The 26,300-nt window shown below is 33.6% G+C and overlaps 2 protein-coding genes across 4 annotated transcripts; both read left to right on the top strand.

Moving 5' to 3' along the window:
• The first annotated feature begins 9,922 nt into the window (after positions 1-9,922).
• On the top strand, positions 9,923-13,433 carry LOC120085461 (probable nucleoside diphosphate kinase 5). 3 transcript variants are annotated; one of them, XM_039041440.1, is made up of 6 exons: positions 9,923-10,138; positions 10,406-10,491; positions 11,375-11,599; positions 12,142-12,249; positions 12,382-12,488; positions 12,963-13,433. In XM_039041440.1, the coding sequence occupies exons 3-6, from the start codon at positions 11,394-11,396 to the stop codon at positions 12,992-12,994; spliced, it is 453 nt and encodes a 150-aa protein (XP_038897368.1). In that variant the 5' UTR covers positions 9,923-10,138; positions 10,406-10,491; positions 11,375-11,393; the 3' UTR covers positions 12,995-13,433. The 3 variants fall into 3 exon arrangements, with proteins under 3 accessions (XP_038897368.1, XP_038897366.1, XP_038897367.1); XM_039041438.1 differs by having other exon boundaries at positions 9,925-10,138; positions 10,406-10,495; XM_039041439.1 differs by having other exon boundaries at positions 10,129-10,180; positions 10,406-10,495.
• Positions 13,434-22,410: 8,977 nt separating this feature from the next.
• On the top strand, positions 22,411-25,410 carry LOC120086805 (protein DEEPER ROOTING 1). The gene is made up of 6 exons (XM_039043596.1): positions 22,411-23,153; positions 23,251-23,323; positions 23,876-24,399; positions 24,513-24,684; positions 24,786-24,850; positions 24,951-25,410. Exons 1-5 carry the CDS (start codon positions 23,148-23,150, stop codon positions 24,803-24,805), a joined length of 795 nt encoding a protein of 264 aa, XP_038899524.1. The 5' UTR covers positions 22,411-23,147; the 3' UTR covers positions 24,806-24,850; positions 24,951-25,410.
• The last annotated feature ends 890 nt before the right edge of the window (positions 25,411-26,300 follow it).

The raw sequence follows: 26,300 nt of genomic DNA, 5'->3' as shown, positions 1-26,300 counted from the left end.
ATAATTATCCACTAATTATTTATCTTTTCATCTTCTGGTTTCGAATTTACCATCTCTATCTTACATCGTCAAGCTTCCGTCGCACTTTGTCCTATCAACAAGCTCGTCCAGAAAGGTTTGTTGCTTCATCTAAATCTCTTAGAGCTAGGACGATAAGTTCAAAGCATAATACGATGATATCTATACGTTGAAGAATCATAATAATGACAATTCCAATCTTAATTTACAAAAATCGATTAAGAAGAGCAAATACTTCTCACTATCAAGATTTTATATGATATTCAGAAAAGAATTGACGAAGAATAATCCAGAGAATGAAAATGTATTATGACCACACTAAAAAAAAAAAATGAGCTCCCAGGAAGTATTTAGGCAATAACTCTGGGAAAGAAAACAAATTGAGAGTGCCATCACACTGATTTTCAATAATTTGAGATATCAAATAAGAAGTAAAATAAATGTATAAAATAAAAGGAAAAATGAAATAATAAGGATGATACAAGATTTGAAAGAAATACAAAAAAAGAAAACAAAAAACAAAAAAAGAAGAATCGGGACGGAAAATATGAGATTTGGAAAAAAGAAAATACAAAAAAGAGAGAGAAAAGAATTTGAAAATTTGAGATGAAGTGAGATTTGAAAACAAAGATTTGACATTATCTCAAGATTCAAATAAATAGTGGAGATTTTGTAGACTATATTGGGTTATTCAATCTTTTCTAGGCACAATTATTCAAGATCAACACAGAGATGGTGAATAAATGGCTGAGAAAGATTCTGTCAAATTCTTGATGCTAGATATTTGATACTCGATTAGTTTCTGCTCGATAATCAATCGAAATTTCCTTCTATCCTCGAAAATTTTCCGTTCTTGCTTGATAGAACATGGTGAGTGCTGATTGATACTCGACTCTACTCGACGAGTCTTAATCTTTACTTGAAGCAACTCGAAGACGAAAACCCTTGACTCAATGCTACTCAATAGAAGAAAATCGATACGCGATTCAACTCGATACTCTAAAATTCGATACGATTTGATAACAAGATTGTATTTTCATGATTTGCAAAAAGATTGATGTCGATTGAAAGAAGAAGATAATGAAAAGAAGAAGAAACACACAAGATTACGTGGTTCGACTAATATGCCTACGTCCATGGGAAGATTCACGTTTTTTTTTCATTTGAAGATTGCGTACAACTTGTTTTGTTTAAAGAAAAATATAAATTATGTAAAATACTTGTTTGTTTTCTGATCAGTGGTATTTATAACACATACCAACAAATCGTTACAAGATAAAATTAGTTATGAACTAAACTAGCTGAGGTATTTGAGTCACAGTTTCTTCAAATTCTCCACCTTGACTCTAATGCCTGAAATCTTTTGATCTTCCTGATTCTGATCATTCATTTACCCTGTGTCTAGAAGTTCGAAACCAACCTGTTCTAGACATTTGACCAATTTAAGTTTTAAAATTGGATTTGTTAACATGTGTGTTGCATTATCTGATGTGTGAACCTTTAAGATTTCTATTTCCCCTTTTTCTACTTTGTCTATGATGAAATGATACTTTATATCAATGTGTTTAGTTCTAGTGTGATATTGTGGATTTCAGGATAAATGGATAGCACTTTGGTTGTCACAGTAGAGTTTTTTACCACTGTTTGACTTATTTCAAAGTCTTTTAGCAACCCTTTAAGTCACAATGCCTCTTTAATTGCTTCTGTTAAAGTCATATACTCAGCTTCTGTAGTAGATAAAGTTACTATAGGTTGTAGTGTTCTTTCCAACTGATTAGATTAGGACCATAAAGAAATAGGTATCCTGTTAGGGACCTCCTTTTGTCCAAATCACCAGCATAGTCAACATCCACATATCCATATAGTTCTAAGTTTGGTTCAGCTGATTTTTGGTAGATTAATCTTAAGTTTCTGGACCAAACTAGGTATCTTATGATCCATTTAGTAGCCTCCCAATGTCTCTTACCTGGGCTAGACATATATCTACTAACAAAGCTAGCTGAATATGAGAGATCAGGTCTGGTAGAAATCGTTAAATACATAAGGCTTATGACTGCCTGACTATAGGGTATAACTGACATTTGTTTTTTATGATCTTGGTCAGAATCTTTAGGAGAGTTGGCTGAGGATAACTTGAAGTGCCAAGCAATAGGCAAGCTTACAGGTTTAGCATCACTCATATTGAACCTTTTTAGGATCTTCTCACAATAGTTAAATTGGTTGATGCTTGAAACAGACTCCTCCTCGTTCCTTAGGATTTCAATCCCTAGGACTTTGCTTGCTTCTCCCAAGTCCTTCATATCAAACTCCCTTTTTAAGAGGTTTTTAACACAGGTTAAATCTTCCTTGGACCTATCTGTTAGTAACGTATCATCCACATATATGAGTAGGTAAACCTTGTCCTTGTAGGAACCTATATTTACATAAACACATACGTCAAATGAACTTCTTTTGAATCCAATGCTACATATATAGTCATTGAACCTTCTATACCAACATCTAAGTGATTGTTTTTACCCATAGATTGACTTGTTGAGTAAGCAATAGAGATTCTCTTTTCTTTTAACTTCAAATCCCTTAGGTTACGTCATGTAGATTGTCTTCTAGATGTCCATGAAGGAAGACAATTTTCACATCTAGTTGATACAATTCTAAATTATTTTGAGCAACCGATAGAAGTATTATGGAGGTTTGTTTGACAACTGGAGAGAAAATCTAAGTAGTTTATTCCTTCTCTTTGTGTAAATCCCTTTGCAACCAAACTTGCCTTATACCTAGGTTTCTGATCACATAATGGACATTCCTTAAGTTTGAAAACCCATTTAGAGCCAACTGGTTTATAACCCTTAGGCATAGGAACTAAAGACCAAGTATCATTCACATTTAGTGAATGCATTTCCTCATTCATAGCTTCTATCCAATCCCTTGCATCAACACAACTTGTTGCTCCTTCAAAGGTTATTGGTTCTTGGTCAGTAGAAGCCACAATAGCATTTAGAACCAAATTCATATAGTTCATTTCAGTATATCTAGCTGGAGGGATAATTGTTCTCCTTTATCTATCCCTAGCTAAGACATACTGAGTCAAGTCAGGCTGCTTATTAACAATCTCCTCTTGTTCCCTTGCATCTTCCTCAACTTCTCCTGTGTCACTAGGTAGGTTAGATTCTGTTGGTTGCTCAATAGGTAGCTCCACCTCAATTCTTGTGGTCAGCTTCATCCTCAAGTCTTTTCTCCTTTTTCATAAACATCTCCTCTAAAGGAAATCAAACATGAGGATTTCCATAAGTAGCAGAAGGGAACGTTCCAAATTCCATTCGAACTGGACACAAAACAATTACAGTCTAAACAGAAATTAACAGGTCATGCACAACTAGAAATTATAGCATGCTAAACGATGATACAAGAGATAGAGGAAGCATATCTTTGAAGAACCATTCTTCACGAATCCCTTGATCAATCTACAAGCGTCCAAGAACAACACACTCGAACGCAACGGCCGGTACAACCAACGAACACGAACACAACGAACGGCCAACAGCTCCTCAAATCCAATTGAGTTTAACTCGATCCACGAATAGAGCGAGGATGATAACTTGTAAAATATAAGTTATCTTTGCTCTTAAATTAGAACAATTAGGATTTTTAATGATAAACTCTCCTCGTGTTTAATAGAGACACATGGATTTACTTAAACAATAGCAATTTCATGTAAAAGAAGTTTATCACTAAAAATCGCGGCACTAATGCACTACTTTGCAGGATTTCAACGCAAGAACTGACAATAACGCATTAGACAAGTGCCGCAGGAAACGCACTAACACATGAGCCATGCGTCGGAGGGAATTCAACGCATAGAAGATTCATTGCTCCGACTGATTGTGTCACATCACCACTTGCAAGCATGGGCACCTGCAATAGGCGGCGTCTGAAAAGCTTCCAGAGGTCAGGCGACAAACCAGAACATAAAGTTTAATGCTGACCAGGGCATGGACTTAAATGCAGGCCATCCTTCAAGTGGATGAGACCAACGCCTATAAATACTTGAAGACCCTCCTGAATTAAGAGTGCAGACAATTAGAAGCTCCATACTCTCTGTAAATTTGTAGACTTAGTTTTAATTTGTACAAGCTGTGCCGAGGTGTAAGACGATCGAAGGTGCTGAGAACTACCACCACCGCTGGCCAGAGAGTGAAGAAAGTTATTCTTGAGAAAGATACTCTGTCTTCGCCTCTTTAAAGTGATTGTACACAACAAGATTGAGCCAAAGAACTACAAGATATTGTATTCTTTGGCTTGACTCATTTTCTCTCTTAATATCATTTTCATTTCATTTTGATTGAATACAGTTCTTTGTAAAGACTCATTGATCCTTTATAAAATTCATATATTTGATCATCACTTTTGCTATTGTTTATCTTCTGTTGAAAGCATTAGTACTTCATGCATAATTCTATTCCAACGCCTAAACCAACTTGACAACTTGGTGAAAGCTTTTTTACTTAGTTGTTCAAAAGAATAGCTAAGCCGCATTAAGTAGAACGCCTAGTACAACTAGAGATAAACTTACTGGTGTTTCTTGCATTCTAAGTTAGACACATGCACCCTAGAGATAGGCTCGTATGTTATTCGCATTGAGAAGTGTTGAATGATGTCTAATGCATGAACAGAAAGATAAGCAACCCATCCCATTTCATCCACATTACATCAGTTGTGTGCAATTATCTTTAACCAGCACGTCCACCTACTTAAATTCCATTTTTACATGATCCTTCATTTTCCACTCAACTCTTTTGTATTGTCTTGCACAGGCATAGCATGTCAGTGTAAATAATACATCTTTCACATTTATTTAGGGAAAACCTCCTACTGCAAGTACAACACATAATCTGTGTTAGTGAAACTGAATCCCTGTGATCGACCCTGGACTTGCCAGGGACCTAGATTAGATTTATACTTGGGTTTAATCTAGGAAAATTTGAACGTTATTATAAGGAGTTGTATGCCTTTTATGCATAATACTAACGCCCCAACGCGTTGCATTCATTTAAACGCATCAAGGCAGAACGCATCACTTAGACTTTATCCTTCCAATCTGTTTTACTTTATACACTCCTAAAGCATCTCACGATAGCAAGCGAACAGAAGACACCACCACAATGGTTATCTTGGTATTCTCGATGTGAGAATCCAGGAGTTGTGGGCTCTGTATGATATTGGCTTGGGGAAAAGACTGGAGGTCTACGATTGAGCAAGTGGGAGATAAGAACACAGTCTAACGGATAGACGATGTGCTCGATCATTCAGTCAACGACAACCTATTGTATAGACCAAGCCACTAGACCGTGTAACAACGATCAGCTGAATGACTATCGTATAGTCAAAGGTAAGTGATCGCTTAGCTGATCGTGTAGTCTCTCAATGCTATCGCTTAATGAAACTCTTTCACTTGATAGCTTATCCATGAGTAACTTTCCGAATGAAGTAACTTCTAATTTCAGGAAAACCAATTTCCTTTTATCTCAAGGTTACCATAAAACCACCAATATCCTCCCACTCAATTAGTTATTAGAGAAAAAGAATTAATTATCATATAATTAATATATTATAAATAAATATGATAACCTACTTATCATATTATATTTATAACCTAAAGTTTTAATATTTCATCTCATGAAATATACAAGCCATAGTCCTTTTCTTATTTTATGGTACTTAATGTAAACCATATTCACATTAATTCCTCCACTTGATGTATCTTATACATCACACCAATTATATCATATATAACTAAATTTCCTCTTGTTAATTTGAACAATTCAAACTAACCCCAAGAACCGATTCTCAACTTGAACCCATTGAGCTACAAAGTGGACCTCATGGACTTGTAGCTTGAAGCTCCAACGGTACGTGAATAATTGACTAAACTCTTTAGTCACGGGATTCACCATCCGTTAACTATTTGGCACTCCATTAAAGATCGACAACTGCACTTTTCTCACTACAGGTATATTTTTGTGTCCATATTAACCGAGTGTGACAACTCTTCACATATCGATCATAAGTACAGTTGGGCCAATTTACCGTTTTTTCCCTGTAGTTACATCTAGCTTCTTAAGTACCACTGATTCCTCTAATGAACAATAAGTCATAGTCCTACCATGACTGGGTCCTCTCTTCCAAAGAGAGTATGTGGCCACTATGTTCAAGACCCAAAATTAGCTCTTAAGAAAGCAATCTGTCTATTTACCCCTACTTTGGGGAATGAGTGAATTTTGTCTTGTGTAACTGAGTTCCCAGCTCCCCAATCAGATAAATCCCCAAAAAGGTAGGCTTGTTGAGTTGGCAATCTGGCCACTCTCACCCATACTAATCAAAGGACCGCCCTAGCAGAAGTTTCTAAAACACTCAGGATTAAGGTCATGTCACCTATGGTCGTTTTAGTGAGATGTAAGTCTCAATTATCAACGACATTATATAAAGAGACTAATAATCTTGTGGTCCAGACTTATACAAACTCTTTGTATAGGACACCCTCGCTCGCTTGTCTCCACATGAATGATCAAGATCAGACCATCTGTAGTAGTTCACAACACTTGCAAACCTCTACAAAGCGGGTCGTATCTGTAGTGTCACCAGGATAAGGTATCCCTCATTAATCCATATACTACAGACCATTTAGGTTATTACTTAAGGCATGATCCACTTGTATATCTCATATACATGCTTGAGTTTACATAAAATAATCATGGTTCTTTGTTTATTGGATATGAGTAAATGCAAATAAAATAACTCTTAATTTATTAATAACAATGTGTACAAAGTTTACAAACTATGAGACTCTGGGAGAATTAGGACACCAATCCCGACATCCCCTTCTCTAAAGGTGATGTCTTTGCTAATTATGAACTTCCTCTCTACCAGATGCCACATTTTATACCATTTAACACCCTCTGTGAAGCCTACAAACATGCACTTAACTGCTCTAGCTTTCAACTTTCCCTTATTTTGGTGAACAAACCCTACAGACCCAAAAACCCTAAGGTTGTCTAGATGAGGAGGATGATTAATCCACTTCTCCTTAGGGGTAAACAACTCTAGAGATGTGTGAGGGAACCTATTCAAGGTATACACTGTGTAGGCTGTAGCTTATGCTCAATAGTTTTCACTTAGGATAGCACCAGAAAGCAAACATCTTACCCTTTCCATTATATTTCTATTTAACCTTTATGTATCCCCATTTTGTCGAGGTGTATACCTCACAGTTCTATGCCTAGTTATACCGTTCTCACTACGGTATTTGTCAAGCCTTTATTGCAAAACTCAAGTCCATTGTCGGTTCTAAAGTATTTTAACCTTTTAGACGTTTGTGTTTCTATCATAGCTTTCCATTCTTTACACTTCCCAAAAACTTGGTTCTTAGTTTTAAGAAAGTATATCCAGCTATTCCTAGAAAAGTCATCTATAACGATTAGAAAATACCTTGAGCCACTAAGGCTTGGTATAGGAGATGGTCCTCATAGGTCAGAATGAACGTAATCCAATGTTTCTTGGGTGGTATGCTAAGATTTTGTGAAGCTTTATCTGGTTGCTTTCCCTATAATACAGTGTTTACATAAGAAAAGATGCTCACTGATCCCTTTAGGTAGTATGCCTTGTTTAGACAGTGCTTGCATCCCTTTTTCACTAATATGGGATAGTCTTTTGTGCCACAAGTCTGCCTCTATTAAGCTTGCTGTTGAAACAATGTAGGCACTAGTCATCATCTATACTCCTCTTACTATATAGTGATCATTGACCTTTTTACCAACCAACACTACCTTAGAATCCTTAATCACCTCTAGGATTTCATCCTTTCCTCTACACTCATACCTAATGGAGTCGAGCATACCCAGAGATATCAAATTTCTCTTGAGTAAAGGTACATGTCTCACATTTATGAGAAACTTGATTAATCCATCTTTTAGCTTTAAGGATACTGAACCAACCCCTTTGATTTTATAGGCTTCATTGTTCCCCATATACATAGATTCTTCATCCACATCCCTGTAGGTATTAACTAAGGTCTAAAGGGTGTCACATGATAGGTACAGCCAGAGTCAAGTTCCCAATCATGCTTCCCAATAGGACTCATTTGGTTGGTTTTGTTTCTAGTAGAGGTTAAGGCATTAGAATAGAAGTAGGTCCCTTCAACCATTGAAGCTTCTGGCTGTTTTCCTTTATGATCCTTCTCTTTTTCCTAATTTTTCCATTTTAAGCTAGCAATCCCTCATTGAGCATCCTTTCTTCTTGCAGTAATTACATTTCGATATGGTTTTAGGTTTATGCTCTTCACCATACTGATTTTTAGTCCCTTAAGACTGATTTTGCTGGTTCTTGCCCTTGACAAATAGCCCTTTTGCACTAGGCTGGTTCTTTTTGACTGACTAAAGCTCCAACTCTCTAGTTCTCAATGCTGAAATAATGGCATCAGTGGTAACTGACTCTCTACCATATTTTAAGGCACTCTTTACCTCCTTATAGGCTTTGGGTAGAGAGTTCAACAAGACAAAGGCTTCATTCTCATCGTCAATCTTTTCACCAAGGCTCTTAAACTCAGAAACTATCCTTTTAAACTCATCTAGATTGTCTGATAGTGGTTTAGCATAATCCATCTTAAAAGTGAAGAATTTTTTCCTTAAGCACATCTTGTTGGGGAGATCCTTAGTTGCATAGAGACCTTCCAACTTGACCCACATTTCGTAGGCAGTGTCTTGATCGATCACCTGTCTCAAGATGCTATCACTAAGATTAAGAACTAAAGTTCCATATCTTCCCTCTCTTGAGCTATTAATGTAGGTGGCAAAGTGGCTGGTTTAAAAGGATTTTATGAGCTCTCTGTTGTCTAAGAATAGCTTTCAAGACCAAAATCACCTTTTCCATCGAACTTTTCTATCTCAAATCTAACAAAAACCATAACTGGCCTGAAAGAATATCGAGAATGGTTTCCTTGAGTATCTTAATACTCCAAGAATGTTGATCTCAAATGCTCTGATACCAGAAATTGTTGAGTAATTCAATCTTTTCTAGGTCCAATTACTCAAGATCAACACAGAGATGGTGAAGAAATGGTTGAGAAAGGCTCTGTCAAATCCTCGATGCTAGATACTCGATACCCCATTAGTTTATGCTCGATATTCAATGGAAATTTCCTTCTATTCTCGACGAGTTTATGTTCTTGCTCGATAGAACACGATGAGTGCTGATCGATACTCGACTCTACTCGATGAGTTTTAATCTTTACTCGAAGCAACTCAAAGACGAAAACCTCTGACTTGATGCTACTCAATAGAAGACAATCTGTACACGATTCAACTCGATACTCTGAAATTCGATACAACTTGACAACAAGATTGTATTTTTGTGATTTGTAGAAAGATTGATGTCAATTGAAAGAAGAAGATAAAAAGAAGAAGAAACACACATGATTACGTGGTTCGGCCAATATGCCTACGTCCACGAGAAGATTCACATTCTTTTCACTTGAAGATTGCATGCAACTTGTTTTGTTTAAAAGAAAAATAGGAATTATGTAAAACACTTCTTTGTTTTCTGATCAGTGGTATTTATAACACATACCAACAGACCGTTACAAGATAAAGTTGGTTATAAACTAAACTAGTTGAGGTATTTGAGTCACAGTTTCCTCAGACTATAATATAGGAGTCCAAAGTTTAATTACGATATAATAAGATATTGTTGAAGGCATTAGGATTAACAAAAAAAAAAACATATCATATGTAATGGAGACTTTTGTCATAATGCAAAAGAATTCTATAGATATTTTTTAAAATGATAGTATAATTATTAATATATGCCTGAATATCTCATTGGATCATAAGACTAACAAAAGTCCAACCCATTCCATCTGTCCTCTTTTAACTCGATAAATCGAGTCCGTTCTTCTTGTAATCCTTAGGCTTCGCGCCAATTCCAAGTTACCGCGATATTCCTCATCTCTCTCCCGGTCTCGTTTTGTAGAGCTTTCTACTTTCCCGCCATTATACTAAGCAAGTGCTCGAGTTCCTATCATCTTTCTTGCGGTTGCGGCTTCTCTCATTCTCCACTCCATGAATCGCAGGTACGTGTTTCAATCGGTCAAGGAGTAAATAAAGAAACGAAGGTTAGGAAACTGCAGGATTAGTTTTCGTTCTTGAAATTACTGATTATTTGTTGAAACGGGTCGTATGCCTAGGTGTTGCAGTGGAGTTTTTGGAGAATACCCGATCTCGTTTAGTTGAAATCTTAAATTATCTGCTATTCTCCGCCCTGGCGGCCTCGGAAGTTCTGAATCTAAGTGATTTTTTCGAACTTGACGCGATTGTGACTGATATTACTGTTGTTGCAGTTTCGCTCAGGAAATGACGATCCGTTTGGTTTCTCTCAGTTCGCGGTTTCTCCTTTTCTTCTTCCTTGTCGCTACCGCATCTTCTGGTGTGTAAGTAACGCTATCGCGTCTTGTTTCCTTTTGAATTGATCGTGTGGTTGATTAGGTGTGTGTAGAGGAACCTAATATTTGTCATCAGCATCGATAATCGTATCGTTTTCGTTTGATTAGAGATAGAAACAAAAGCTTACTTGGTACATACTGACATCATTTTCTTGTATCTTAAAATAGAATTCGTGTTAGATGATTTAGGTAATCGGACGTATATCCAATTGTTAATGATGGAAATTAAAAAAAAAAAAAAGTAGGAAAAAGATATTAAAAAGATCCTGGTTGGAAATTTCTGTTAGCTATAGATGATTCTGTTGAGCAGTTTTCGGAACAGATTTAATTATTACTTCTAAATTCAAGGACATTAAGCACTTAGTCTCTTGTTTTGGTTGTGCTATCTTCTCTTGAAGACTCTTGTTACGAGCATCAAAATTACGTCGTCCGAATCTCCTTATTTTCATCAACTATATTTACATCGCGATATTTGGAGTGACACTATACTGTATCAATTTACTTTGACCTGTCTATCTTACTCTAACATGTCTACTCATGCTAGTTTGATAACATTTTGTTTTTTAAATTAAGCTTATAAACATTACTTCCACCTATCAATGGGTTTTGTCATCCACCTTTTACTAAGGTTGTAAAAAACTTAGCCAAGTTTTGAAAAATAGAAAAATTGTTTTCAAATTTTTTTTTTTTAAGAATTTATTAAAAGTACTGATTTATTATAGAAATTGTGAAGAAATAAATATAAATTTAAAAAGCAAAAAATTAAAAACAAAACCGTTACAATGGGGACTTATTTTTATGTTTATGCAGATCTTTTTCTCTTTTACATGATAAATAATTTTTAAAATATCATTGCCCTGATTGTAGGTTTGCAAGTAATGGAGGTATGAAAATAGAGAGAACTTTGGCTATGATAAAGCCAGATGGATTGCGTGGTAACTTCACCGATAGAATTAAAGGGGCCATTGTGGGGTCAGGGTTCAGGATTTTGGAGGAAAGAATAGTTGAATTGGATGAAGATAGAGCAAGTCGTTTTTACGCTGAACATTCGTCAAAAAGCTTTTTTTTTAGTCTGGTCAAATACATGACAAGGTATGTGTCATCTTTGAAATGTTGCTAAGTTTCCTCTGCAAATACTCATTTGCATAATTTCATATGCTCCGTGGTACTGGTGTATCAATGCTGATGTGAACCTTCTTGTGTCTTTGTTCCTGCATTTTTATGCCTGCATCTGAGCTGCTTTCCTGTGCATTAATTTGCTAGTAAGTGGTGGATAAGCTTGTCACTTATGCAATTTATGCAGCCATCACACCGCCATCTGCATGCACTCAAACAAAAATTTGAAAGTGCTATAACGGTTTAGCTAATTCATGCGATGATTTTGACTATGTAGCTTACTTTCTTTTCTAGCAATTTCAGTTAAAGCATTAGCAACTTAGACATGAAAAGGTTTCAAACTACTTTGACTATTCATGCAATGACTTTGACTACTAATTCATGGTGGACTTCTAATCTGATTTTTGTAGCCATATGTAAAGGTTTCAAACAACCATGAAATCTCTCTAGAATTGTGCGATTGTGCATTTTAGTTCTTGCATAATGGTGTTCTTCCTTTGTCTAACACTGCTTATCAGTGGTCCAGTATGCATTATGGTGTTGGAGAAACAGAATGCAATCGCGGATTGGCGTGCTCTGATTGGGCCAACAGATGCAGTGAAAGCTAAGGCTACGCATCCTAATAGGTCATAAAAATTTTATTGTTCGTCTTTATGTATACTTTACCTCCAGAAGTTCGAGACATGAATTCCGTACTGATCATGCACTTGCTACCTGTTCAATCTGAGTTTTAATAATGGTCTCTTGCATGATTTCAGCATTAGGGCAATGTGTGGGTTGGATTCAGAGAAAAATTGTGTTCATGGTTCAGATTCTCTTCTATCAGCTCAAAGAGAGATCTCATTTTTCTTTGGAGAAGAAACTGGTAAAATTTACTCCCTCTCTATATATAATGCATACTTTTATTTGCTTGTGCATGATCTACTTTCGTTTTTTTTTACAAGTGCAATATTTTTTACTGTCACATTTATGATGTTCACACCATCTTTTGATCTATATGGGAAAACATATAGCTATCCGTTAATATCATAATCTTATAAATGAAAGTAGAGATTCCATATTGATTGATGTTGAAATAAATGTTGTACCCCTAGAATCAGAAGTTGTAAAATCTAGATAGGAGGGTGGGGGTGGAGAACAAACGAGAAGCTAGATTATCAGCCATTCACCACAAAAAAATGCATATGTTTAGATTATAAAGATACTTATTTTTACTTTTATTTTTTTTCTTATAGAAAATGACAAAACGTAACTTTTCTTAAGTTCTTCTCCCATAAGGCACGTCTGTTTCTTGGTCCTCAAAAGCGAACTTTCTTTTCTGTCACTGTACTCTTAACAGGTGAAATGGTTGGAAAACATGATGAATTATAATCATTAAGCAGTCCGTGTATAAACACGACTAGGTCTTATACAGGACTCTTTATTTTGATTAATCTCAAATTCCAAAAGTGGATTGCTGCCAGCCCTGACCCAATTTTCATCTAGAAGTTGGCAAGCCGATACATTGTACACACGCTCATCTGTATATCTGTGTGCTACTTGTGGATGTTACATGTATGCTCAGTGTCTGTATTAGAAATTTAGAACCTGTTCTCTAATGACCTGTTTGTCAGTTTTATTATCTTTTGTTACCTTTAAGACGGTTTTGCTACTATTAGGAAGATAAAACCATTGGTTGGTGATGAAGGGTCTGTGGCTTCTTACGATCTTATTTAGACAAGATTTGTTCTATAGGCTGTATAATTGTGTCCTTGAATTCTAAGAAGGATCCGGTGGTTTCTTTAGTTTATTAAGTTTTAGGTTCTCTATTTGTTTTTATAGTTTTAGTTAGACATGCCGCACCTGTGATTGTTCCTTTTTGCCCTGATAACAGACGTAGGCCTACAAATTAATTTTTTTGTGAAAACCTGCTTTTCTATCAGTGAAAACTTCAATATTTGTGCTTCACCTGTGATTGGTCCTGTTTTAGTTAGTAATGATAATATATGAAAAATCCAAGTTCTGTTATCATCGATCCTCATGATTTTCTTCCTTAGGACATGCCTTGAATTTAAAATTCGTCAAGTGATGAGTGTGTTTTTCTCTACCGTTTTCATTTCTTGCTCTCTCACCTTTCTTTTAATATTTATTTGAAACCATCTGTCTGATTTATAAGCAATGTTTTAAAAAGCACCTTTCTTTTAATTCGTCTCTAATTTTTTAAACAGTATGTTCCTCGCAAAACAATAATGATGAGGACAACGACACCTTCACCATCTTAACAATGATATGATATTATTCGCTTTGAGATAAATCTTCAAGCTTTATTTTTGGAACCACCAACCTCACACCGATTGAGATAATTGTCTTCACTTATATACCCATGACTAGTTTGTTCCCTAACCAATGTGGGACTTTATTTGTACCTAACATCCTCGAACAAAGTACCACTTTGAATCTTCCCTTATTCGTCCACTCTCGATCGCCTACGAAAGCTTGCCCATATCAAGCTAGATAGAGCATAATTATGAATAATTTTTATGGAATACACTTGGTGTAAACCACCTATACACACCTTAATCTCCTCCCCTTGAACAAAGATCTAGTTCTCTACCAATGTGCTTGATAAAGTTATCACTTGCTTGCCTCTATATGCACTTTTTGTTCGAACTAGGGATTCATCTACAAGATTCACTACTTTTGTTCGAAATCGCTAAGGGGATCTCACCCACACAGCTAGGTTTAAACCATGACTTTGACCAATTGATAATGATAATAGAACCTCCACTTATCTCCACAATGGTATGATATTGTTCACTTTGGGGATAAACCCTCATGATTTTGTTTTTGGAATCACCCAAAAGACATCATACCAATGAAGATCATTGCCCTCACTTATGTACCCATGATCACTTTGGACTTTAACCAATGTGAGATTTTTTTTGCACTTAATATGTTTGTTGTGATACTTATCGGGTTCTTGGTGATGGTCGTCATGCTAGCTTTTGACATGATTTATGGTGCCAAGGAGCTGACCTTGCTTCTCTTCATCTGCGGTTGGTTTGATAATCTATAATCCAAACACATAAACTCTAAACTCGAACAACAATAATCTATGTCTCAAACAGAGACTTTGAACCCAGCACCCGAAACATAAACTTTTTACCCAGGCTAAATTAGTTTGCACTCCAAATAAAGACTTTCTACTCAGATTAAAATAGTTTGCACTCCAAACACAGACTACCTAAATCTAGACTAAAATAGTCTGCACCCAAATATAAAACTATTCAACTTTACATACTATTATAATCCAATAGATTATAACAAACTACAAACTATTAGAACCAACTCAATGCTCTGAACAGTCCTTACTCTTTCTCATTTAGTTTCTTATCGATAAACTTTCATGTAATCCACCGATAGTGGGGGCATGCATCAATGAAATTTCTCTCTACAAAAAATTATACGAAGAGTAAGGGAGAGTACAAACCAAAGAGCAAGGGAGATTGTCAGAAGGTAAAATCTGAGAAGAAGGAGAAAATAACAAAGAAAGTGTGAGGCTCCCAATTATTTACACTTATGAGAGGAAGGGTAAGAGTGGAAATTCAGGGAGCGATAGACCGTTAGTGGCACGCGAAAAGTATCTTGGCATTTTAGGGGGGACCATGTTGTTGAAGGGTTTTAGGAGGGGTTTGGGATTTGAAGAAAGGTGTGAAGATTTTGGTGGAGCTTGAGGCTTCTTGTGGAGAATTGTTCAGCTCTCTCGAATGTTCTGAGTTGCTAGTTTTATCTTTCCTTTCCTCTTGATTGTTATTCCATTTTTCATTGTAATCATTGAAATTGTTAATTTTTCGTAAAGTGAATATATAATAAATACTGGGAAAGATTATCCGATCTCTCGAAAGTTCTTGTTGGATTATTTTTCTATGTGGGAAGAAGAGGAACCTTACAAAAAGAAAAGATGTAAGAAATTCCATCTTAATTACAAGAAATGTAACTTAGGACTTGGGTGCCAAAATGAGCACAAATTATTGGTAATTGACATGTACGTTTTCCTTTAATTTGAACATAGCATATGGCTTTTCTATTTCCAGAACCCACTCAAGGACCCAAATATTGTTCAAGACTTTTACTTGCGTAAATGACTTGCGTACAGGTGTAGGTTTCTAATTCAAAGTGAGGCATGGAATTATCTATTTTGCCCCACTCAATCGTAATGGACCTACGTATGTATTATATGGTAGTAAAATGTACATAAAGTATGGGCCTTTGGAACCCTATCCGTGCCATTATTTGATCTTCTGTGTGTAAACTGTGATGGGCCTATGCTATGGCATCATTTGTAGATGCAAATCAAAGGTTATAGAACTAGTGATACAAAGACGCCCTTTCAGTTTTCATCAAGGGGCATTTTTTGGATGCTTTTTGCCCCAATTTTTTAGGTGATATTTGTGGATATCATAGCTAGAAGTTTCCATTTGATTAAAAGATCAGATTTAATGAAAAGCGAGCTAGTCAAACCATTGGATGATACAAGTCCACGCAATACCAAGTCTTAGTTTATGGTTGCCAACCGCAATATTTGCCTTCCAGAATTAGGAAGTCTTGCCATATCGTTTCTCTTTTCAGCTTGGGTTTCTAAACCCTAGACATCTACTAGATGCATCGCTCACATGGTTTCTTATCTTTCTTTTTAAATAAGCTATGTCTTGGTTGGAGTGATTCTTTTCTGACTTTCCCCCTTCATATTTTATACCACTTTTATGATTTCCTTTTCACCTCTTCCTTTTCCCTGCATCTCGAGGAACTTTTGTGGCATTAGACTAAAATGACGAACCTAGTGACGATTGTGATGTAAAGATATTTAAGCTTCGGATATTTTTTTTTTTGCTAGTTTGGTCACGGAGTTCGTCATCTCAATTATTTTCACTAGTTTTTGCTTCCCTTTCCGTTATTTTGAATCCATTTTAATATATCAGTCCAACATATGTTAAATTATATCTCCAATTATCAATATTTAAATCAGTATATAAGACACCAATTATCATTCTATATATTGATAGTTCAACCTTCTCTCTTAAAATTAAAGTTGAAACTTTTAATCTCAGGATTCTAACTTTTAATCTATTAATGAGATTACTGATTAAAGCATATAAAACATCAATTATCATTCTATAGATTTATTTGACTGTTTATGAAATTTCATTGGAGACTTAAATAAATAGTGGTTTTAACTTTAATTAGCTAGATATTGTAAATTAAAATTTTTGAAAAAAAACTGCACGAAATACAAAGCACTGAGGGTATTCTGCGCCCTTATAGCGACACGACAGAACGTTTTAAACAAAGTATATAAAAACTAATCAGTACAGTGATGAAGAATTTCAAAGCCTCTTGGTTAGTAGAAGATATTATTGGTATTGGCAACGGTAATAATTTATGGTGTTAAGAGGTAAGAACTTGTGGCTGGAATGAATCCAAAAGGGTGGATGTTAGTTTCTCATTCTGTTGAAAAGAACGTGGAGAGATCCGAAAGCTGGCTTGGTTTGTGGCATCTTTGAAGGAGCAAAGGCTCCGAGGAAGGAATAAAGCTACGGATTATTATTCATTATGTGATTAACTTTGTCGTGGGACGTGGCCACGAGGTTTCAGACTTGCCACTTGCTGGGTGTTTCTAGGGACTTTGATAGTGGTTTATTGTCGAAATTGGAAAATTTTCTTCAACTCTAGAATATTCAAGTCAAATAGTTTCAGATATATGACCTGCAAGCAAAATGCTTGCGGATAAGATTGATAGTATGATGCTTGAATTTGGTCAATTTATATTGGAGTCACAAGTTTGGAAATAATGATGTAAGAAGTTCGTCAAATTTTTGGATTGTTCAAAAGTGGATTTGTGATGTCGACCCTATAATACAAAATCAAGCCCCCCCTGTATTAAGTTCAAGTTGAGAAGTGAGAGAAAGATTAGTCGGAGTCCAAGTGAAAAGGTACTTAAAGACAGATATTAGAACAATTTACTAGGCCATGGCGATGCCGCAATAATTTTGTTTGAGCCTTGAGGGGCTAGAATTCTTATATCTAGTCAAGTCAATTCATGGTATTTGGGTGCCATGGTGCAAAAGAGCTAATAGTAGCTTAAATAAAATCTCTCTTGACCTGGATCATGGTAGAGCTTGGTTTTGTAGCCATAGAGGTATCCATCAACTTATCAAAATTTGTGGAGAATGAAGGAACCCTTGAGTTAGGCTAGCATTATGAGCAACTTGTAAGAATTATGAGGATTGAGTTGAAAGCCTTTATTAGTGTTCTATGACTCTTTTCTTTTTTTACCCTTGTACTTCACTGTTTATTACTATTGTCTGTTGAATTTGTAAAAGGAGAATTTAGGGTATACATGCTTCTAAATTTCATCCATTTAGATGTTCATTAAATTTAGGTTAAATTATAAGTTTAGTCCTTTATAGGTCTTTAAAATGTTTAGATTTGTATTTATTTAGTCCCTAAATGTTAAAAGTTTCTAATAAGTTTAATACGGTTCTTTTAGCATAAATTAGTGATTTAAACGTGTAATTTAACCTTAAATTTAATGAATTAAAATACCACTAATTTGGATGTATAAGAAATTAAGACTTTCTTCCTCAGTAACGTTATTTGTAGTAATTTGAAGAATGTTGGTCGAAGTTGAAGATACAACTAACTTCCATATGGACATGGACAATCACAATAAACATGACATAACTAGTGTGCTATCTGCAATTCATTTTTCTTTAGTAGAATAGTTGGAATGGATAGAGAAAGAGAACCCCACTTTCTATTTTCGAGTATTGGAGTTCCTAGATCTATAAACAGTTCACTACAGGCTTACTACAGGCTTATAGGGGAAATGGCCAAAAAATAACCCCATCTAAGTTTTCCTTTTCAAAATTAGTGTACTTTTTGAAAACTCGTTAAATTATTATTTTTTCAATCCTTTTAGATTGAGATCGACTACAGAGATTTAGTTAAAAATTTATTTTTTTTCATTTTGATAACCATTTAGTTTTTGGTTTTTAGGTTTCGAAAATTAAACCTAAAAACATTCATTCCATCTCTAAAATTTTTGCTTTAATATCTACTTTTTATCAAAATTTAAAAAATCAAGCTAAATTTTGAAGAAAAAAACTAGAATTTTTAGAAATTTATTTTAGTTTTTGAAATTTGACTACAAATTCAGCTCTTGTGTTAAGAAAAATTCAAATCATTGTAAAAAATTGAAAGGAAATAGAGTTGATTTGCAAACTTTATAATTTGTGAATGAAATTAGGGAAATAATGTCTTAAGGAGTAAGTTCAGGGGTCGTGTGTACCTGGACATATTGGTGCTGTGTATTGCTAGTATATACCTAAAAGGATATCATGTTTCTTAAAACTGAACCATGCCAGATTTTGAGTACCGAAGATTTTTTTTTTCATTTTCTTTCGTATTTAGCAACAATCCTTGAGTATTTTCCTCGCAAGCTTTTGGATTGCGCTGTGTATAAGCACTATAAGAAGCTTTATGCCTTCACTTCATGGTGGGAGGTGATTGGTTTATACCGCCGAGTGATTTGTTTATATAAACTTTTGGAACATGTGTCCTGAATAAACAACGTGTCGACATGATCACTAGTAAACCATCAGATTCCATTAGCGGCTGTTGGTTTAAATACCATTTTTAGTTTTGATATTCTGGGACTTAAAAAAAACAAATTAGTCGGTATATTTCAAAGGTCTAAATTCACGTCTACAGTAAATCTTAAAATTAGTATTTATTATTAGTTTAGTGTTATTTTTCTAAAAAAAAAAACCTGTTTTAGGACATGTTCGGAAGAATCCTTTTATTTAAACTTTGGATAAAATCAAAATTTAAAATATATTTTGAAAGTGTTTTAAAAGTTATTTTGAGTGATTTGTAGCACTTCAATTTTTTAAAAATTAATTTGTTTTTAAAATTAAAGACTTAAAAAATTAAATTAAACACTCTTAGTATTCACTCTTTAAATTTTGGAAACAGATTCAATGAATGTAAATTATTATATTGTTATTTTAATTACAAAAATCGATTCCTCAAATTTCTACAAGCATTAAAATTACTAGCGTTTACTTTGGGAAAACATGTACACTTTAGGGAAGATTGATGTGGAACCAGGTTTGTGTGGAGAGTGATAAAGTAGGTATAGGGAGAAGTTTGGGGAATAATTTCATCATGTTGTGACAAAAACAGAAGAATATGGCCCTGTGGGAATAAGTTACATCCAAAAGAAACAAATTTCAATTTTTAGAGAATAATCACATCAACATACTTTATTTTAAAAGTATGTAGTCGTTATGAAAACATTCTTTCACACAGCTTTAAAATGTATGTTAAAAATATTTGTAGAAATAATGCAATTTTTTTTTCTCTCTGAAAAGATCATTTCTTAGTTTTCTGATTATATTATTGAAATTTGAGATGAGCATATCTTTTTGTTCATTCATTTAATCAATAAATATTTACAAGTCAAGCCACGCATGTGATATGTTTTTTTTTCCCTTTTAAGTTCGCACATGTGATATGTTAAAATGTTATTTCAGAATAGATTTGCATATTTTATTAAAATAAATAATTATGGTAAAGTGCTACGAAAATACAATATTAGAAAAATAAAATAAGAATCTAAATGGAAGATCCACATAAAATAAATTTCAAAGATGCATGGTTCAAGATGAACCCTACTTCGAGGAATTTCCTTGGCTCGAATTTTTTTGGTATTTCCAAATGAGGAAGTCCCAACTTCGTGCAATTTTCAGAAAAAATTGCTATAATTGTTCCTGAATGAGCCACGATGTGGACTCTTGAGGATTTCTTTGGAAAATGGCCAAGAATGTAATATTATCAATTTCTCGGAAAAGGATGCCAACGTCTTCGAATTCCGATTGGCTGAGTATTTTATATGCAAGTGCTAGAATTTATATATATATATATATTTTGTTTAACTTAATGATTTTAAATTAAAATTTACTTAAATAAGATTTTTTTAAAAAATTATCTGTGAATTGGGTTTTAAAAAAATGGTTTCACAAGAAATGTTGTGCTTAGAAATTCTTTTCCTTTGACGATGGGCTTCTTTTTTTAAGTGGAAATAATTCCAATTTTAATGTTGCTAAATCATAAGTTTGAATCTCTCGGAACTAAAAAAAATATAATAACATTTTAAATAAATATCATTTTATCTTTAAACTTTAGGAATTGTATTAGTTTAAACCCTAAGCTTAGAATTGTATCAATTTAAACTTTAAATTTTGGAGGTTGTATTAATTTAAATTTTGAACTTTAGGATTTGTATCAATTTAAATCCCAAACTAATAATTGTATCAATTTAAACACTGAACTTTTATAAGTATATCAATTTAAACTATGAATTTTTACAATTTAAACTTTGAACTTTCATAAATAATATTAACTTAAATCTTGAACTTTCATAAATGTTCCAAATAAAACATAATGAAGGGTTTAAGTTGATACAATTATAAAAGTTTAGGGTTTAAATTGATATACTTATAAAAGTTTAAGGTTTAAATTGATATAATTATTAGTTTAGGGTTTAAGTTGATACAAGCCCTAAAGTTTAGGATTTAAATTAATACAATTATTAGTTCAGAGTTTAAGTTATACAATTCTTAAAGTTCAGGGTTTAAAATGATATAATTATTGGTTTAAGGTTTAAATTGATACAATATGTAAAGTTCAAGGATATAAATTGATATTTTTTCTAACATTTTTTAGAAATATATTAACAATTTAAAAGTTATAATTATATACCCTAAATAATCAAGTTTTTTAGTTTTTTTATCAATGGTGTTTTTTAATGTTATTTATTCTAAATTACACTAGTTAAAATTCAAAGTTTTATTTTATTTTTTTATATTTGATAAAAAAAAATGTCATACTCCTAATGAGAATTTTAAATAATCAAAAGTTTTTTTTTCCCTGTTCAACAAAATGTGGGAGGAGAATAATTGAACCTCTATTTAAATCTTAAACCAGTTTAACTACGTTCTTAGTGTCAGAAAAAGTACTAAAAAAAAAGAGTGGCATCAAGGGTGGGAGGTTAAATTATTATTTATATAATCACTACGCTTTCTTATTTATTGTTTTTTTTTTTAAAAAAAATAATTATGCTTGCTTATTTGAAATTAAGTATGCATTGGGAACAATATATTTGATGGTTTATATTCGGTTAACATATTAGTTTCATGGTCAAATAGCTCAACTTAATTGACATTAAGAAGTTAAAGATTCGATCCCGATTAGATCGTTTCGATTAAAATTCACTTCTAAGTCAAAATTTGACTAGTTCAGTATAGTCTAACTCATTCATTAATTGGATCGGTTATGGATCACTCCTTTAAAGATTGAGTTGGCTATCTATATATATGTTATATTTGTTATACTTTTAATATATTTTTTTATAATGTTATAAATAGTCTTGTTTTGTAGATTGACATCTCATTTTCATTTTTCAAAATGAGTTTAATTCAACGATAATTAACATAACTTTATTTCTTAGAAGTCGAAGGTTTAATCTCCTATCACATAGGTGTTGTATTTTAAAAAATAAAATAAAATAAACCCATTTACATTTGGTCTTATTGTTATATCAATGTGATAAAAAAAAAAACCTGACAAATTATATAGAATTAAAATCTTTTATAGTTTAAAAAAAAAGTAATACTTAGCTGTTAGTTGGAGTACAACTATTTTTTACCGTCCATCTATATGTCCTAATTACATTGGGATAATCACGGAAAAAGTCATAAGTGTTAATTTGTATTATCACATATTGTAATGCTTAAAGAAAATAAAATTAAGTAAACCACTCAACGGTAAAATCTCCTATTGTTTTTTTTTCTTTGGGGATGGAATTTGCAAAACTGCATAGTTGGATTTATTTATGATGGGTGAGTGACTCAGTGTAACAATGGCTCTAAATATTGAAAGCCAACCTCGTGTAGTTCTCATTACCATTAGATTAAAGACGTATGGGGATCAACTCCACCTTTTCTACTTAGCAGTTGTCTTAGGATTTGCATCTCAAGATCTGACGGACAAAATTTTGACACGGTCTGTTGTATAGAGGATGTTCCAGAATTGAACCCGCAGAATCCTCCTTTTGTAGTCTTATTAAATTACAGGAATTAAAGTATTCAATTTTCTAGAGAATGTTTTTCATGCTAGTGGTGTATGTGCATTTGAGCTGTATAAGAGGAAGAATCAGCATTAACTTTCAGGAGTGGAGGATCTTGAGTGGGAACTGATCGGAGAGCTCTGTTTGGGAACTTGAACCAATATTAACTTGCTGCAACTGAGCAAGCTTCACCATCAAACTTGCCAAAATTCTACACTTAATTTTGATCATCCCAATACTCGCTTGGCTTTTAAGATCTGGTTCTGAACTTCTCAGTGTTGTAGATAACCCATAACTTTCTTCTTCGCACCCTCTTCAATTTTTCTTGGCATTTTCAAATTGTATCGTTGGTTGAAGATGAAGGTGAGCTTGTTTCACTTAACTGGTTGTGCACTTCTTCTGGTTTGGCATTCATCTTCATCTTATGCATGATTTTGACTTTTTCATTTATTCAATGCAGTTCCTCAGCTGGATGCAGACTAAACTAAATGGCAAACAGGAGAAGAAAATCCCAGATACACTCTCTACTTCTCGTAAGTTTTCTCCTCTCTTCTGTTTCCCATGATAGGATAGAATCAAAGACTTGTAATCTTAAATCTTGTTTCATAATCAAGCAGAGATTGTATTGTAATGGATTAATTGCTTAAGGGGCTAAGTTAGATATCAGGTTGGTGAGAAAAGACAATGTTATTGAAATTAGATTCTGTGAAATGGTTTTGGTTGGATCCGAAATTTAGTTAGCTGGATCAAGATCCCAATGCAAACGGGGACATGATTCAAAAAGGTAACCTGAATCACCAACCTGCAAACTTGGGTCCATGTGCTTTGTTGGCTTGTTCCCTCGACCCTTTAAAAAAATAAATATTAAATATACAAAATTTTCCATTGTTTTACTTTTACATTCCCTATTTTGTCCACTTTCATTAGAAGTTTAAGGGTGCAAATCAACCACTAGTCAGATCCAAGAACTCCAAATATATTATATATTCTTAATTCTTTTATATTTAAAATCACATTGAGAAAAAGGAAGTTACTTGATACTTGGTTGTGTATAAATTGAATATGTTCTTTCTCCAACTTTGCAGAGCATAAAAAACAAGAGTCTCGTGAGGAGTTTAGTGATTGGCCTCATGGGTTGCTTGCAATTGGAACTTTTGGCAACAATGAGATTAAAGATGATTCTGAGAGACAAGACATAGAGGAGGAGAATCCATCTTCTTCAGAAGAGATAGTTGATTTCTCTCCTGAAGAAGTTGGTAAACTACAGAAAGAGTTGACAAAACTTTTATCTCGAAAACCGAATGCCGAAAAGCAGGTTGCAGATCTTCCATTGGATAGATTTCTCAACTGTCCCTCAAGCTTGGAGGTTGACAGGAGAATTAGCAATCCACTTTGCAGTGATTCAGATGATAAAGACGAAGATATTGAAAGAACCATTAGTCTTATCATTGGTAAATGTAAAGACATTTGCGCCGATAGTAAAAAGAAAGCGATCGGGAAGAAATCGATCTCCTTTCTCCTTAAAAAGTTGTTTGTTTGTAGAACTGGCTTCACTCCTATGCCACCACCAAGTTTAAGAGAAACTCTACAAGAGTCCAGAATGGAAAAGGTACATACATACATACATACATACAAGAAAATATTTTTGTTCATATTCATTATTAAATCCTTAAGATTCAAGTCTGCTTTTGAAATCTGATAACCTTTCCATTACAATGACAGCTTTTAAGAACAATTCTCCAAAAGAAAATCTCCCCACAAAACGCCTCTCGATCTTCATCATTGAAGAGGTACATAGAGGAAAAACAATCAGCAAAAAACAGAAATGATGGAGAAGAAGACCAGAAAAAAAATGCTAAAGATGGATCCAAATGGGTCAAGACTGATTCTGAATGTAAGTTCTTAACTTTATATGAACATAAATTCATGATTCTTTTCCAAATCACCATATTTTTCCTTTCTAACAAGCTTTTTTATTTTTTTCAACAATTACAGATATTGTTCTTGAGATATAGTTCCCTCTCCTTTTCTAATCAATCTGCCATCTAACTGATTTGAAGGTAACACTAACACTAACACCTTCCTTTCCTCACTTTTTTTCCCATATGTTTATCATCTTACACATCAATAACTGATCTTCAAATTTCATGTCTTTTGTAGACTTTCAATCTCCACCCTTTGTTTTGATATGGATCGAACGGTTGAGGTGTTGTTCATCACAGCAAAGAAAAAACTATACATATCTTATTGACGGTGCTTACTCTTCTTTCATTTTTTTCATGGTTGTATGTTTATGAAAACAATGCAACTCATGTTATGAAACATCGTCAAAAAGAGATTGTTTGATGAACAGAGGGCTTTGCATTTTTCACTTTTATTTTACTTCATAATTCTTCTTCTTCTTCTTCTTCGATGTTGTTGGAGTCTCTCTTTTGTAACATATTTTAGGCAAATAACATTTTGTATTGTTATAAAGTTGCCATTCCCAAAGACAATTATTGTTGGGCTCTGTTTCCTCCCAACTTTTTACTCACTTGGCTTTATTGGCTAATTGTGGTCGATTTTGGATCTCACATCACCTTGGTCGCTTTATATGTGCAATAGTTGGATGTAAATTAGGTTGTGGGAATGGAAATTTAAACAATAATATTCCTTTTTTTTATTTTCTTGAGTTTGGATGAAAATTGGGTGCCTATGCTCGGTTAATATACATGTGGTTCAAATTCCTTTACCTTCAATTATATTAAAAAAATCATAATAACATTTTAATCGACCGTGTTATGTGCAAGTTGGTAATGTAATTTAAATATATTTATATAACTATATATATCTCAACTTAGAGAGACTATGTATTTTTCTTTTTTTCTTTTATTAGGTTATTGAGCGTGGATAATTTAGAAATTACATGTAATTGTGCATTTAATGAAACATGATGTAATTTTTTTTTGTTTAATACAAAATTATATCCAAGTTTAAACCTACAGTTTCTTAACAAAAGTAGAAATACGTTATAGTTAAGCCATACTTATGTCTGGTACATCATTTTTTTTCTTTTCTTACAATTAGATATATGATTTATTAAACATGACTATAACATTATTTTAAAAACATTATTTATTTAAAATGATAAAGATTAAAGACATTTGAATTATAGTTTAGGTTAAATTAATTTAATCTAATATTAAGAGGTCGAACTTATATTCAACGCATTAGCTTATGAATCATAAATTAGAATATTAGTGCATAAATTTCTATATTGCAAAAAATTCAAGTTTTACAAATTAAAAAACACATAAATTAAATTTAAAGTATCCATAATCTATTAATTTCCCGTTTCTTTAAAAAGAGGAAAAAAATCACAATTCAACACACAAAATTATTCGAGAACAAATTTTCTATCCCCGTAATTGTTAATTTTACCCTAAAAAAGTCTCTCATAATTTTCTACTTAAATTTCCTAAAATAAATAAATAAATAATAAAGGCCTACGTATTCGAAGTATGAGATGAA

The sequence above is a fragment of the Benincasa hispida genome, chromosome 9 (genome assembly GCF_009727055.1).
Source record: "Benincasa hispida cultivar B227 chromosome 9, ASM972705v1, whole genome shotgun sequence".
In the NCBI taxonomy this organism is placed as follows: domain Eukaryota; kingdom Viridiplantae; phylum Streptophyta; class Magnoliopsida; order Cucurbitales; family Cucurbitaceae; genus Benincasa; species Benincasa hispida.
The sequence above is the reverse complement of the archived record's forward strand: the minus strand, read 5'-3'. Positions and strand labels throughout refer to the sequence as shown.

What these genes read in the sequence shown, in the direction of transcription:
- LOC120085461 (XM_039041438.1), top strand. An exon ending in GCTACCGCATCTTCTGGTGT is followed by an intron (nt 10,496 to 11,374) that starts GTAAGTAACGCT and finishes CCCTGATTGTAG; the next exon opens with GTTTGCAAGTAATGGAGGTA. An exon ending in TTTCTTTGGAGAAGAAACTG is followed by an intron (nt 12,489 to 12,962) that starts GTAAAATTTACT and finishes TACTCTTAACAG; the next exon opens with GTGAAATGGTTGGAAAACAT.
- LOC120086805 (XM_039043596.1), top strand. An exon ending in AGATACACTCTCTACTTCTC is followed by an intron (nt 23,324 to 23,875) that starts GTAAGTTTTCTC and finishes CCAACTTTGCAG; the next exon opens with AGCATAAAAAACAAGAGTCT. An exon ending in AAGAGTCCAGAATGGAAAAG is followed by an intron (nt 24,400 to 24,512) that starts GTACATACATAC and finishes TTACAATGACAG; the next exon opens with CTTTTAAGAACAATTCTCCA.